General features: G+C 50.3%; 1 protein-coding gene across 29 annotated transcripts in view; it reads left to right on the forward strand.

Annotated features, from left to right (window-relative positions):
- Celf4 (CUGBP Elav-like family member 4) overlaps positions 1-12246 on the forward strand; it is a 277788-nt gene that overhangs the window by 211753 nt on the left and 53789 nt on the right. For 16 of the 29 annotated variants that reach the window (XR_004608244.2, XM_034518340.2, XM_034518346.2 and 13 more), the window contains exon 3: positions 6578-6656. Coding sequence is in view for 27 of the 29 variants with exons in the window: in XM_034518340.2 (XP_034374231.1) it covers positions 6578-6656 (79 nt within the window). In the remaining 2 variants the exon portion in view is untranslated. The remainder of the gene's footprint in view (positions 1-6577; positions 6657-12246) is intronic. The other 13 variants (XR_004608245.2, XM_034518347.2, XM_034518344.2 and 10 more) reach the window with 1 other exon arrangement.

Raw genomic sequence — 12246 nt, forward strand, 5'->3', positions numbered from 1 at the left:
GAGATGCCTTGGTCATCCATAAGATGAGTATGTTAAGGTGTGTGTGTGTGAGTGTGTGTGTGTGTGTGTGTGTGTGTGTGTGTTCAACTTCAGGCTTCATTCCACAAGACACTGTCTCCTTTAGTTTGATTTGACAAATTAAAATATTTATATGAGGGATTTTATTCATCTCTCCACCCTAACCCCTCTATCTTCCCTTCCCCCTGCCATTGAAACCGTTCTTCTCAACAGGCCTGCCCCCTCCCTGTACTTTCAACAATGCAGACTGTTTCGGAGATCCCTGTGTGGACCTTTTCAGGGGCTATGGTAATATTCTCTGCCCTTTTCCAGTTTTAGTGTATATGAAGCTGAAGCGAAAGCAGCTTTGGCTTCTGAGACAGGTCCTATCACTGGCCTGGAACTCACCAATTAAGCTAGGTTGGCTGGCCGGGGAGCTCCAGGAATCTGCCTGGCTCTACTTCCCCAGCACTGAGATTGATCAAAAGCGCATGCTGCCGTGTCCAGCTTTGTTACATGGTCTCTGGGGATCCTTCTCGGCCCCTTATGCTTGCACCACAAGCACTTTAATGACTGAGATACCACCATGTCCTCAGTATGTCTCAAATATTCACTGTTCCTGCCGCCATGACTGGGGCCTGGATGTGCATCAGAAACAAAACGGCTGTGGGCCTTCCCTTACAGAGTAGAGATAGACATTAAACAAACCTGAGACCAGAACATTCCATCAATGCCATAAAACAATGAAAAAAAAAGCATGAAGAACTTCAAAGGACATCTCGTACATATTGTAGGACCAAAGGGTGAAGCCTTGAGACCACGGGAGGCATAGGAATCCATCAAGCAGAGAAAAATATCAACATCAGCTCTACCCTAGGTAGCCTCGGACATCAGTACCCTGACAGGGCGTCAGCTGCCCTGGACAAGCCATAGTGGGATACTGTGGATGCCACTGGGGTCGTCCATAGTCGGGCCTCAGCACTGGTAAAAATCACATTTCCTTGAACCTCCAGCCCCTCTCTTTGGAGTGAACCACTGGCAATTTATTAAGAAGGCAATTAAATCAGTAATATATTTATAACAAACCACAAATGATGCACACACTCCAGTCTTTCCCCTGAGAGCCTTCCTCACTGGAGCAGTGGAAGCCCCCCAAAAGGGCTCAGCATTGCCTTTAACTCTGCCTGAACCTGTGATGTGCAGCCTGGAAATCTAACCCAGCAGGAGATGAGATCATGACCTCTTGGCAGTTTTCAACAAATGCCTTTACCATTCATGTATTCACTTCAGTATCTGTGTGATGGTAAAGTTCAGGGCAGGCAGCATGGCTCGCCATAAACTTTTGTTCCCTGAGAATTTATGGGAGAGTTCCGTTCTCCCACCATAAAGGATCTACATCATTTTAAATAATAAATAAATAAATAAATAAATAAATAAATAAATAAATAAATAAATGGATCTACATCATGGTTCTCATCTGTGCCGGTCACCGGTGGGCAAATTATAGAGATCAGAATAGAGCCCACTCATCTTACAGCAGTCCAGGGTGGCTGGGCTATGACAGGGCTGGTCATATCCCAGCCGTGTGTGCCTACTTACACTGAACACATCCCAGAGACAGCTTACCCCACCTTAAGATCATTTGTCCCTGACGCTCCTCACCTGCAACCCAGGAAGTACCTGGGGCTCAAGGATTTCCGGTGGGAGAGGGGAACACAGAAGGCTAGCCCTCTGAAACCAGACCAACTACACTTCTCCTATAAGCCCAACACCACAGGGCTATTTCTGCCCACAGACACGGGAAGCATGAAAGCCTGATCTTGCCTGCCCTATAATGAGTCCTAGTTTCCTGTGTTCTCTGCTTTCTTATTTCATGATCCCCCAGAACACAGTGAATTCTTTAAAGGCAGCAGTTGTATGGCATGCTGCTAATCACACCTGTGCACACGCACGTGTACATGTGTGATACAGGGATGCTCAGTCAAGAGGTTGGGTCTGGAGGTCCCGGCTCCTAAAAGGGCCCATGACCTAATGAGAAATAATTTCCCTGACATCAGGAAATAGAAGCTAGATAATGACACAAGAGGACAGTCCCGGGTCACCTCCAGAATTGGGTTTCAATAGCTGTAAGGCAATGAGAAATACAGGAAGGCTCCATCTCACTCCAAATCTCCATACCAGCATTCAGGGAGGACATTGCAGCAGAAAGGGGAAGTTTCTCTTTCTGGTGACAGAGCACAGATGATCGTTTGGGAGACCCCTGGATATCCAGGCTGGCCTTGCTCTAGAGATGGTGTTCATTCCTGTCTCATGAACCCCTCCCTTTAAAGGTTGGGGACAGTAAGTTGGCACAAATAAAACCATGCTCTCGCATGGATCCAAAGAGCACCCCAGCTGGTGCCAGGAGGAACAGGAATGAGGCTGTTGATCAGAGCCATCTTTCTCATGGATGGTGCCCTGTACCCTGGCTCTCAGGGGTCAGGCAGCAGAGACTTGTGAGGAGCAGACACGGAGGCAGGAAGCAGAGAGAAGGCCACGAGGGTGTAGGAGGGGGAGGGGGAGTCAGGAAAGAGCCTGGCCTGTCTGTCAGTCTGTCTGCCCATCAGCCACAGGTTTCTCTACCTATACAGACAGCCATGCTGGACAGGTGAAGCCTTCGGACCAGCTCAATCATCATATTTATTCTAATTGTATCGTAATCGTCCCCAAGGAGCCTGGTTCAAATGAGCTTGACATTATTAAAATTTTAATGCCCAGTTTTCATAGCTGAATGAATATTTAAAGGGTATGTCCCAGCGTACGTTATGATGATGAAGAAATTAATGGAATGTCTTGTTTAATGCATGGCTATGTGTTGATGCAAAGAGTGGCAGAGGGAGGGGCAGGGGGCAGGGAGACAGAGCCAGAGGGAAGGGACTGGGAAGGAGCCATTTGTCTGCCCACCCTCTGCTGCTGTAAGGAGCAAAGCTGGTCCTAAATCCTGTTCTGTGAGACCAGCTCAGTCTATATATATCTCTTTCCCGAAAGAACCAGGAATTGACAAGGTTGGACCTGAGTGTGGCAGGGGACAGGAAAGGGACCACTCCCTTCTGGTCTTAGCCATCTATGCAAAGCTCGGCAAATAACCACGCCCTAGCAAAATTAGCTTGCTCCTTCTGAGGGAGCTCTACCTGGAAAGAGACCCCAGATTCCAAGCAGTCTTCCCAGAGGTCTGGCACAGGAGCCTCCAGTCTTTAGGAAGCTGTTCCTGATCCAGGGATGGCCACCCCTAGCTGGACTGACACCCATTTCCAGCCTGGTGGAAGGATCCAGAATGAAGAACATTCTTAGGAAATGTAGCTTTCTCGGGGTATGCCACACTATTGGGACATGTGGGTGGATGGCAGTGAGACAGGAGAAAGGTAGGGACCAAAGGTGTCCTGAGAACCTGGCTTGGGCTGGAGAAATAATGTTTGCTACAGGGAGGTGCCAGGTGACTTTTGTCCCTTCTTTTCATTCATCATTCTTCCACAGACCTTCTCTCCTTCCTCTCCTCTCCTCCCCCTCCCTCTCTTTTGGCTGTCCTCTGGCTTCTTTCCCTCTGCCACTCTTAACCCTGTCATCTCTCCCCATCTCTGTGGCCTGACTTGGTATCTTCTGCCAGGCCAGCTTGCTCTGCTCACACTCCCTTCCTTAAGGCAGAATCAGGGCTTGGCAATGCTGGACCTATGGAGTGTGGGAAACAGAGGAGAATACTCTTCTTTCCAGACCCAGCCTCCCGAGCAGAGCCTGCTGTAGCTAGGAAACCTCCACACCCTAGGCTGACATTTGACTTCTGCTGAAAATAAGAAAGTCTGCGCTTGTATGTTATCTGGCCATCCTGCCCAGTACTTGAGGCTAACACTAAGACATTATCATAATCTAGCAAGATAATCCATATAGCAGCTATGGAGTCCTGAGTAACCTAAGGCCCCAGCCTCTTGCAATTGGATTCCGCCCTCAAGGGTGCCTCTTCTGTGGAAAAGGGTGGGTTCCTTGTAAGATCCTTCTCTTGCTCAGTCTTCATGGGCTAGGAATGTTCATCTTCTGGGTCTGCTGAGTATAAGATCCTTGTGTGGTTGAAATTACCTAAATAAATTACCTCACTACCCCTGAGGCTGGAAGTTCTAGATCAGGGTATGAACAGGCTTGATTTTGAGCAAAGACTTTCTTCCCTGAAGATCACCTTGCTGTGTCCTCAATGGCCTTTGTCTCCGTGTGTGCCTATGTCTGTATCTCCTCTCTGTCTCCTACGGACAGCAGCCATGTGGGACCTGCCATCATTACTTAGACCATCGTTACCTCCTTGATGCTCCCTGTTTTTCCAAATACAATCACACCGAGGGCTACAGCTTCTCTATATGAGTGAGGGCTGCAAGACTTAGTCCACTCCAGGGACCCTGTCAGCCTCAAATAATGGCAGAATGTTGGAGTAGGACACTGCAGGCCTGAGAAATGATCAGGAAGGAGACAGACGTGGAAATGTGAGGTGGGAGTGTGAGGGAGGCCGGGGAGGAAGCTACTACACCAAGATTACGTGCAATGTGGTACCCAGAAGAACCTGTCCCAAACTGTCCTCAACAGTTAGAAATCGTGTCTTCTCCGAGTATTGTCTGGCCCTTCCTCCCCTAGAAACTGGGGTCCCTAATAGAAACTCCATGCAGGCTGGTCACTATGTCCATGGCAGTCCTGCCTCTCCCAGTAGCGCCCTAACCATGTTTCTCCCACCAAGATGCAGATGATCCTCCTGACTGCAGAGAACTGTCTGCTTTAAGAGCACAAAGGCTGGGGAGGTGGGGGTGAGAGAAACCCATGGCATAATTGGGTTCCTAAGCCCAACTCCCTCAGAGGGCAGAGGGGGAATGTCCTGGTGGGTAGTCAAAAGTGATAACTGGGCTATAGCCGGGTGTTAGAGTACTACTCAGCAAGTTACCACACACTTAGCCTTAGGTTCAATCCCTAGTGAGCCGCTAAGCCCCAAGCAGAAAGCCAGTAGTGAGCCCCCCACCCCCACCCCCCAACACACACCCAGAGCCCCTCTCCCATAGTGATATTCCTGGCTGGTCTTCTAGACACTTTGGTTCCTTCAAAAAGACGGGCTTTGTTGGGGTTCCCGCAGCACCCTGTCATGCTTCCACACCCTGGCAGTTTGTAATATGACAGCCGTCCTGTGGCTGGAGGGGCTGAAGTTTTCCTACAACGCACCTTTCTTTCACCCCCTTCCAGAGCAGTACAGCCTGCAGCCTGGTCTCCAGGGGCCAGTCTTGCTGGCCTCCGCTCCTGCCTCTCCTTCCTTGTCTGCCCTGACTCTAAATCCTGCGTGCTGCCTCTGTCCTTCCTTGTGTGGCTCTGCCCTTCCCCTGGCCTCAGCTTCACCTTGCTGAGTCACAAAGTCCTCCCTCCCAATGCCCAGTTGTCTTAATGCAGCCAAAACTCACTTCAAATCCTAGACCGGAAGGCAGGCGGCTGCTTGTGACTGCTGGTTCAGGCCTTGTAAGGGAGAGGAATTGGCAGCAAGGTACGAATGGAAGCAAATGCAGAAACAGCCTTTGCAGACTTTGCCACAAGGTGGCCTGGAAAAGCACGTGACTGTCTGTTGGCCTCGGCTTCTCTGCCTTTAAAATGGGGGTGCTTTTGCAGTTCTCCTTGCGTCTTGTGAGAGAAATGCAACTGCAAAAAGGGATCGGGGAGGGGCATACAGTTGAATCGTGGGTGGCGAAGACATAAAGAACATCGCATTGTGTGGTTCTATAATTTTGCATGTCTGAAATACGGCGGGAACCCAAGACTGGAGAGACCACCCTCATACCTCGGAGCTGGGGTTCTACCTGCGATTTGAGCCACAATGCTTGGAGTTCAGAGACATCTAGCGGTCAAATGTAGTATTACACCAGTTCCAGGGAGAGGCTTGCGCAGGCACTTCAGGGCTCCAGAGCCCTGACACCTTACTTCCCACAAACACAAGAAAACTGGTGGCCTTTACTCCACCTTTGCAGGACCTCTCTGACTCCCTTCGGGAACTCCAGCCTAGAGCTCCGCTCTAGATATAGAAGTGGGAACCAAGTCCTCCGCCATCTCTGTCTCCCAGGCCAGTCTTAGAGATGACCTGAAGTCAGTATCGGGCAGGGACCAGCTCGGCAGAGCCAATTGTACTGAGGGACCCCAGAGCTGGCCTACAGGTGTGCCTCGGGTACAGGAGGGCATTCTGGGTGAAGAGAGAAGGAATAGGCATGCTTGCTATCGACTTTAGATTTAGATTCTGATATTTGGTATCAGGCTATTGAGAGCTATTCAAAGAGGGGGGAGCCCTATAGCTTCTCCAACCCAGAAGGGCACACCTTCTCCCCCCCCCCACCCCACCCCACCCCCACCCCCCGCCGCATACAAAATACTGGGCTGTGGAGACTGAGATAGTGGAGGAAAATGGATAGGAGTTACAGAGGATGCCCTGCTTGTCTCTAGGTGCGCGGGTCCCCAATGTGGGAGTGGCACTTGCGAATTTAAGCTCTTTGGTTCCCTGCTCCCTGCTCCCTGTAATGCTGTTCCCTCTACTCTGTTGCAGATGAACCGGCCAATCCAGGTGAAGCCTGCGGACAGCGAGAGCCGAGGAGGTAGTAGCTGCCTGCGCCAGCCCCCTTCACGTGAGGGCCCACTTGTCTCTGACCCCTCCCTTCCCCCTCCTTCCTTCCCACCTTATCCCACTGCTGCGACTCCCTACCTCTTCCTCTTCTTGCAGCTCCCGCTGAGAACTGAAAGCTAGAGATAGGCCTTTGTTGTTCTGAACGACTGATATGGAAAGACAATATGGAGTGGCTGGGAGACAGGGGCCTGCTGGACAGAGGGAAGGGTTTAATGCCTGTCTAAGACGTAAGGTTCGATGTAGGCGTTATCCTTTTACACTCTCTTAGATAAAATGTGTGCCTGCCTGAGTGCTGTCAAGAAAACACCCCAGTGATGTGATTTGAATAGTAGACCTGCCCTGCTAGGAGAGAAGCAATGGCTTCAGGCTTGTTTAAGAGGGATCAAGGCTATGAAGAAAAACACGTGAGAGGTGGGGCTGCGGGCCACACAAGGCAAGTGTGGAAATAAAGACTGGAGAGCTGGATGCAAACAGATGTCTGGAATGGGACAGAGAGAGGACATGGCTTTACCCACAAAGGGTCACCCTAGAACACAGAGATTGGCACAAAGCTGAGCACCCTCAGACTTACACATGTCTGTACACACATTTACTCATGCTCAAACATGAAAGAGATAGATAGATAGATAGATAGATAGATAGATAGATAGATATGGATGGATGGATAGATGGATGGATGCATAAATAGATAGATAGATAGATAGATAGATAGATAGATAGATAGATAGATAGATAGATAGATGGGTGGGTGAATGGATGCATAGATAGATAGATAGATAGATAGATAGATAGATAGATAGATAGATAGATAGATAGATAGATAAATGGGTGGGTGAATGGATGCATAGATAGATAGATAGATAGATAGATAGATAGATAGATAGATAGATAGATAGATAGATAAATGGGTGGGTGAATGGATGCATATATAGATAGATAGATGATAGATAGATAGATAGATAGATAGATAGATAGATAGATAGATCAGCAGCCCTGGAAAGGCATAACATGTGGCCAGCCAGGGACATCTGTTACCAGGCAACAATTCTCCTGGAAATACAGTGTCTTTGAAGCTACACTGCTTCCCCACCTCAGCTCCAGCATGATCTGTGCCCACCCTGGTGCAGCCCAATTTCTAGTTCCCCCTAGACAGGATTCAAGCATGCTACAATGTGAACAGAAAAGAAAGAAGCAATGGTAGAGAAAGCTTCTCAGGCTTCTGCCACCTAGGCTCAGCCTGTCCACAGCAAACTGCCCCACCCAAGAGAGAAAAGGAGACACCTCAGCCCAAGGGAGAGAAGGAAGCTGTGGGCCCCTGTGAGGCTTCAGTCTGAAAGCCTTGGAATGGAGGTCCTGTCGTTTCTGCTTCTCACGGAGGCTACCTTCACCCCCCAACTTCGCACTGACTGTGCCCTGGCCTGGCCTCAGCACTGAGCAATGAATGCCCTCAGCTTCTTCCTCAGGAACGAGAACAAACTCAGTCCCTGGTCAGACACAAAGATACTTACAACTCAGGGTGAGTTGTCCTGAAGTGAACTCTAGTGTGACTAAAGGTGGCACTGGTCCCAGGGATCTATGGCTCCTCCCAAACCATGCCTTTGAGCCCTCTGTTTCAAGCACCTTACCTGGCTCAGGCCCTTCTTGACTTAAGCTTCAGGTCCTATCCACAGGGCTCAAACAAATGCCTGGTGCTTCCCCAAGGCACCTCATGTCTTAGGGCATGGGCACACCTTACCCGGTGTTCACTGAGTATCCCAGAATTGATAACTGAGAAATAGTGCACTCAGGCATCAGGGGCCTAAGTGAGCAAGCCCACAGGCTCCCTCTTCCCCACTCTCACTCCCTCCTCAAGGAAGACAGGCTCATGTCCTTGCTCAGCCTCACTCGGGGCTTAAGAGCAGGGATCAGGGTCTCTCCTAGAAATGGTCTCTAGAAGGCAGACCCAGTGAGAACCGGTGCAAGTCATCTGGGCATGAAATGCCTCTATGTCCCATATTCAGGGAGCCAAATGTAGGGTGGCTCTCAAGTGCAGGCATGCTGCTTGGACAACCAATGCCACCAGTTATCCCAGAGAGGGACAGCCAGATAAGTTGGAGGAGGCAACATGAGGAAATGGTTTTTCTGGACTTGAAAGAAAGGGATCCCCAGAGCTGGGGATGAACCAGGGTGGCAGGAACAAGACCTCACCTAGAGAATCTCAGAGGATCAGGCAGGCCTGGCCCCAGCAGGTTCTCCAGAACCAAAGTGGGTGTGGGGCATCCCCTCAGCCTCAGCCTAGCGGAATGCCTGCTTCAATACTCTTCACCCAGGCCTTGCCTGGGAGGCGATTGCTCTCCAACTCCAAGCTGCTAACCTCATCGCCTTTCTCCCATATATCTCCTGCTCTGACACTTGCCCCAAGCCAGATTAATCAGCTCTTTTATTCTCACTGCGGTGGAAAGGGAGGGAAGAGAAGAGCCTAACCTAAACATCTATCTATTAATTGCATATTCAATATTAAACAGGGAGACGGTCCTGAGTCAGCAGTATCGCCAAGCTGTTTTTTTTTTTTTTTTAAGAAAGTTGGTTTAAAATAATTTAATATCCATTAAATATTTCTTCTGGGGGAAAGGAGGGAGAGGAAGGAGGAAAAGGTGAAGATTATTAAAGGAATAAAGAAGAGAGGTATGGAAGGAAGGAAGGGAGGGGTGAGATGGTGGAGGGGAAATGAAGTCAGGAAGAAGGAAGAGGTAAGAAGAGGTGGGTTGGGGAGAGAGTGTGGCTCAGTGAGTAACATGCTTGGGTGATGAGGACCCGGGTTTGAACCACCAGCACCTAGCTAGAAAGCTGAGCGTATGTCTGTGATCCTGTCACTGGATGATGAAGGCAAGGTACGCATACATAAGAGGATCCCAGGGCTCCCTGGCCAGCCAGTCTAGCCAACTGGTAAGCTCCAGGGTCAGCAAGAAACCATGTCTTGAAACAAGGCAGAGAGTGTTTGAGGAAGGTATCCAGTATCAGCCTCCATATACACATACATGGGCATACACACACACACACACAGACACACAGACACACAGACACACACACACACACACACACACCACCACCACCACCACACACACACACACACACACACACACACACACATATTCACAGTACAAATTTTTTAAAGAAAAAAATGTGAGAGAAGGAAAGAGGAGGGAAGAGAGGAGCCTTGGAGAATGTGTGTTGGAGCCAAGAGGGGCGGGAAAGGATGTACCCCAAAGCAGAAAGTGGTGATGAGCCCTGGTACCCAGGCTGCATTGTTGTCTCAACACAGCAGCTCTGCTCCCAGGCCACTCAGCATTCTAAAGACTTAGAACCTGGGATGTACATGTGGCCCTGGGGTCTCCACCCATTGCCTTCTATGTCAGTAAAAGGACTTCAACAGGAGGAGGGCTTCTCCCCTATTCCTACCACACTCAGGCACTTCAAGGACCCGTTTCCCACTCCACTTCTTGTGCTTCTAGAAGCATCTCATGGTCACACTGGGACTCTGGGAATAGGCATGGACAGGTGTGGGTAGAACTGTGGATGTAAGGGTGGCCTTTTTGCCTACAGAGCTCTGGTATCGATGAATTGCTTGGCTCAGGCTGACAGGAACAGAATCAGAGCTCTTTTCCTCTTTTCTGGTGTGAGGTTCACATGAGAACCAAATGATGGCAGGGTCCGTCAGAGCCTTTGGCTAACAGGCCTGTCTCTTAGCAGTTCACTGTTTCTACAGGCCGAGTCTACTGCTGGCGGGTGTGGCCTCTGATAGGAAGGCCTCCAGCAGGAGTGTAAGTAAGGTTACAGTCTTCCCTATGCTCCTCCATGCTTAGCTCTGGAGAAAGCTCACAGGCAAATAGACACAAAAAAGTGGCTACAGCTATAGCAGAATCATGTCACTTAAAGACAGGACCAGATTAAGCAATAGTCACCCGGCCTTTGGATGGAACAGGTAAAGCCCACATTAAAAAGCCAGGCCAAGTCTCTCCTTACTAGGCGGGTTACGTTTTCCCCACGTCACGGAAGGGGGGCTGAGACAGTAGCTTAAAGGGACCTAGAGGGACACCCCATGGGTTCATGGGTTCATGGAGGTGGGTCAGGTGAGAGAGGAAGGAGGAGGGAGCTTTCTGACCACCCCGCCCTCCACCCCTGATACAGGGCTTGAAGCAGACAGACTAAGGAGAGAAAGGGCTCTGAGCACTGCCTGGAAAGGAGCACAGAGAAGTAACTCTGTAAGCTGCTATTGGCATACCCACAAGGAAGCTTCTAGAAAATGAACAAACTTCTTTTATATCTCACCCCCCCCCCCCACCACATATCTAACAAGCTTTGCAAAAGTGCCTGAAGCTGACCATCCCAGTACAATCTGCTCCTGGGTCTTGAATCTCTCTCTCTCTCTCTCTCTCTCTCTCTCTCTCTCTCTCTCTCTCTCTCTCTCTCTCTCTCTCCTTCCCTTCTTCTCTCCCTCCTTCCCTTCCTCCCTCTCTCCCACCTCTCTCTCTGATCTCTGTGTCCCATCACTTCTATCTCTGGTAGAACTTTGGAAGGTAAGGGAAGGAGGGGAGGATCATGACCTGTGTGAACCCCACCCTCATTCTCTCATTGGTCATTAGGTGCGCCCTCTCCACCACCCATCCTAGTCAGGTGCCAGTGTTCTCGCTGCCTTTTGCTGTCCCCAGTCCATCCCAGCATCTTCAGAGCGTCATTCTCTTCATGGCAGACACACTAGCCTGGCACTGGAGTCCCGCTGGGCCAGCTAATGAGGTTGGACACGATGCATGTGATGCAGATCCCAGGCCCTCCCTGAGGCCACGTTCCCCACCATAAACCCAGGCCCCATTCCCTCCTCCCAGCCCCTCCACCATCTGTAGCCCCATCGGGTCCTGTGGCTTTTGAAATCCTATTTCGTTCCTCATTTCCCCTGCAAGCATTATTCTGTTTCTAAACAGACAGACCACATGTGGTCTCTAAGGGTTCCCAGGGGCCTTGGGGGACTAGCTGAGGGCTATGAGTCCGGGCAGGGCAGCTGGCTCCTCCTGCCGTGGTTCTGGTCCAGACACATGGCTCGGGGAGACCCATGGCCATAACTATTGACCTCGAGATGCTGCATTTCTCACCGCTGGGCTCTTCCAACAATACAATCCTCTTATACTCCAAAGGCCATTTACAGTGTGTTCTAATGAAATGGACTTGCAGGCTGACCCTGCTTTGTGGAAGTACACCACACAAAAGTGCCCATTTTTCCATCTTCGGAAGCAATGAATGACTTACTGGACAAAAGCTTCTGGCAGAAGAGTACCCCCTCTGGGTTCTGCCGAGGAAGCCCTCAGGCCCGGGGGGGGCGGGGGGGGTGCTGCAGAGCAGAGGAGAGCTGGAGAACTGTGTCATCAGCCCATCCTGGGTGTGTAGATCACAGGGCTTTGTCCTGATTCCGCTCACCCTGACCTCTACTGTGGAGCTGCCCAGGGAATCCAGGGATGAGCAAGATGAGCGAAGCTTACCATAGCCAGCAGAATGTGGTTGGTGAATGAGGCCCCACAGCAGCCACCCAAAGGAGCTGTATGTCAACACTTTGGGGCACA

Source organism: Arvicanthis niloticus, chromosome 14 (genome assembly GCF_011762505.2).
Source record: "Arvicanthis niloticus isolate mArvNil1 chromosome 14, mArvNil1.pat.X, whole genome shotgun sequence".
Taxonomy (NCBI): domain Eukaryota; kingdom Metazoa; phylum Chordata; class Mammalia; order Rodentia; family Muridae; genus Arvicanthis; species Arvicanthis niloticus.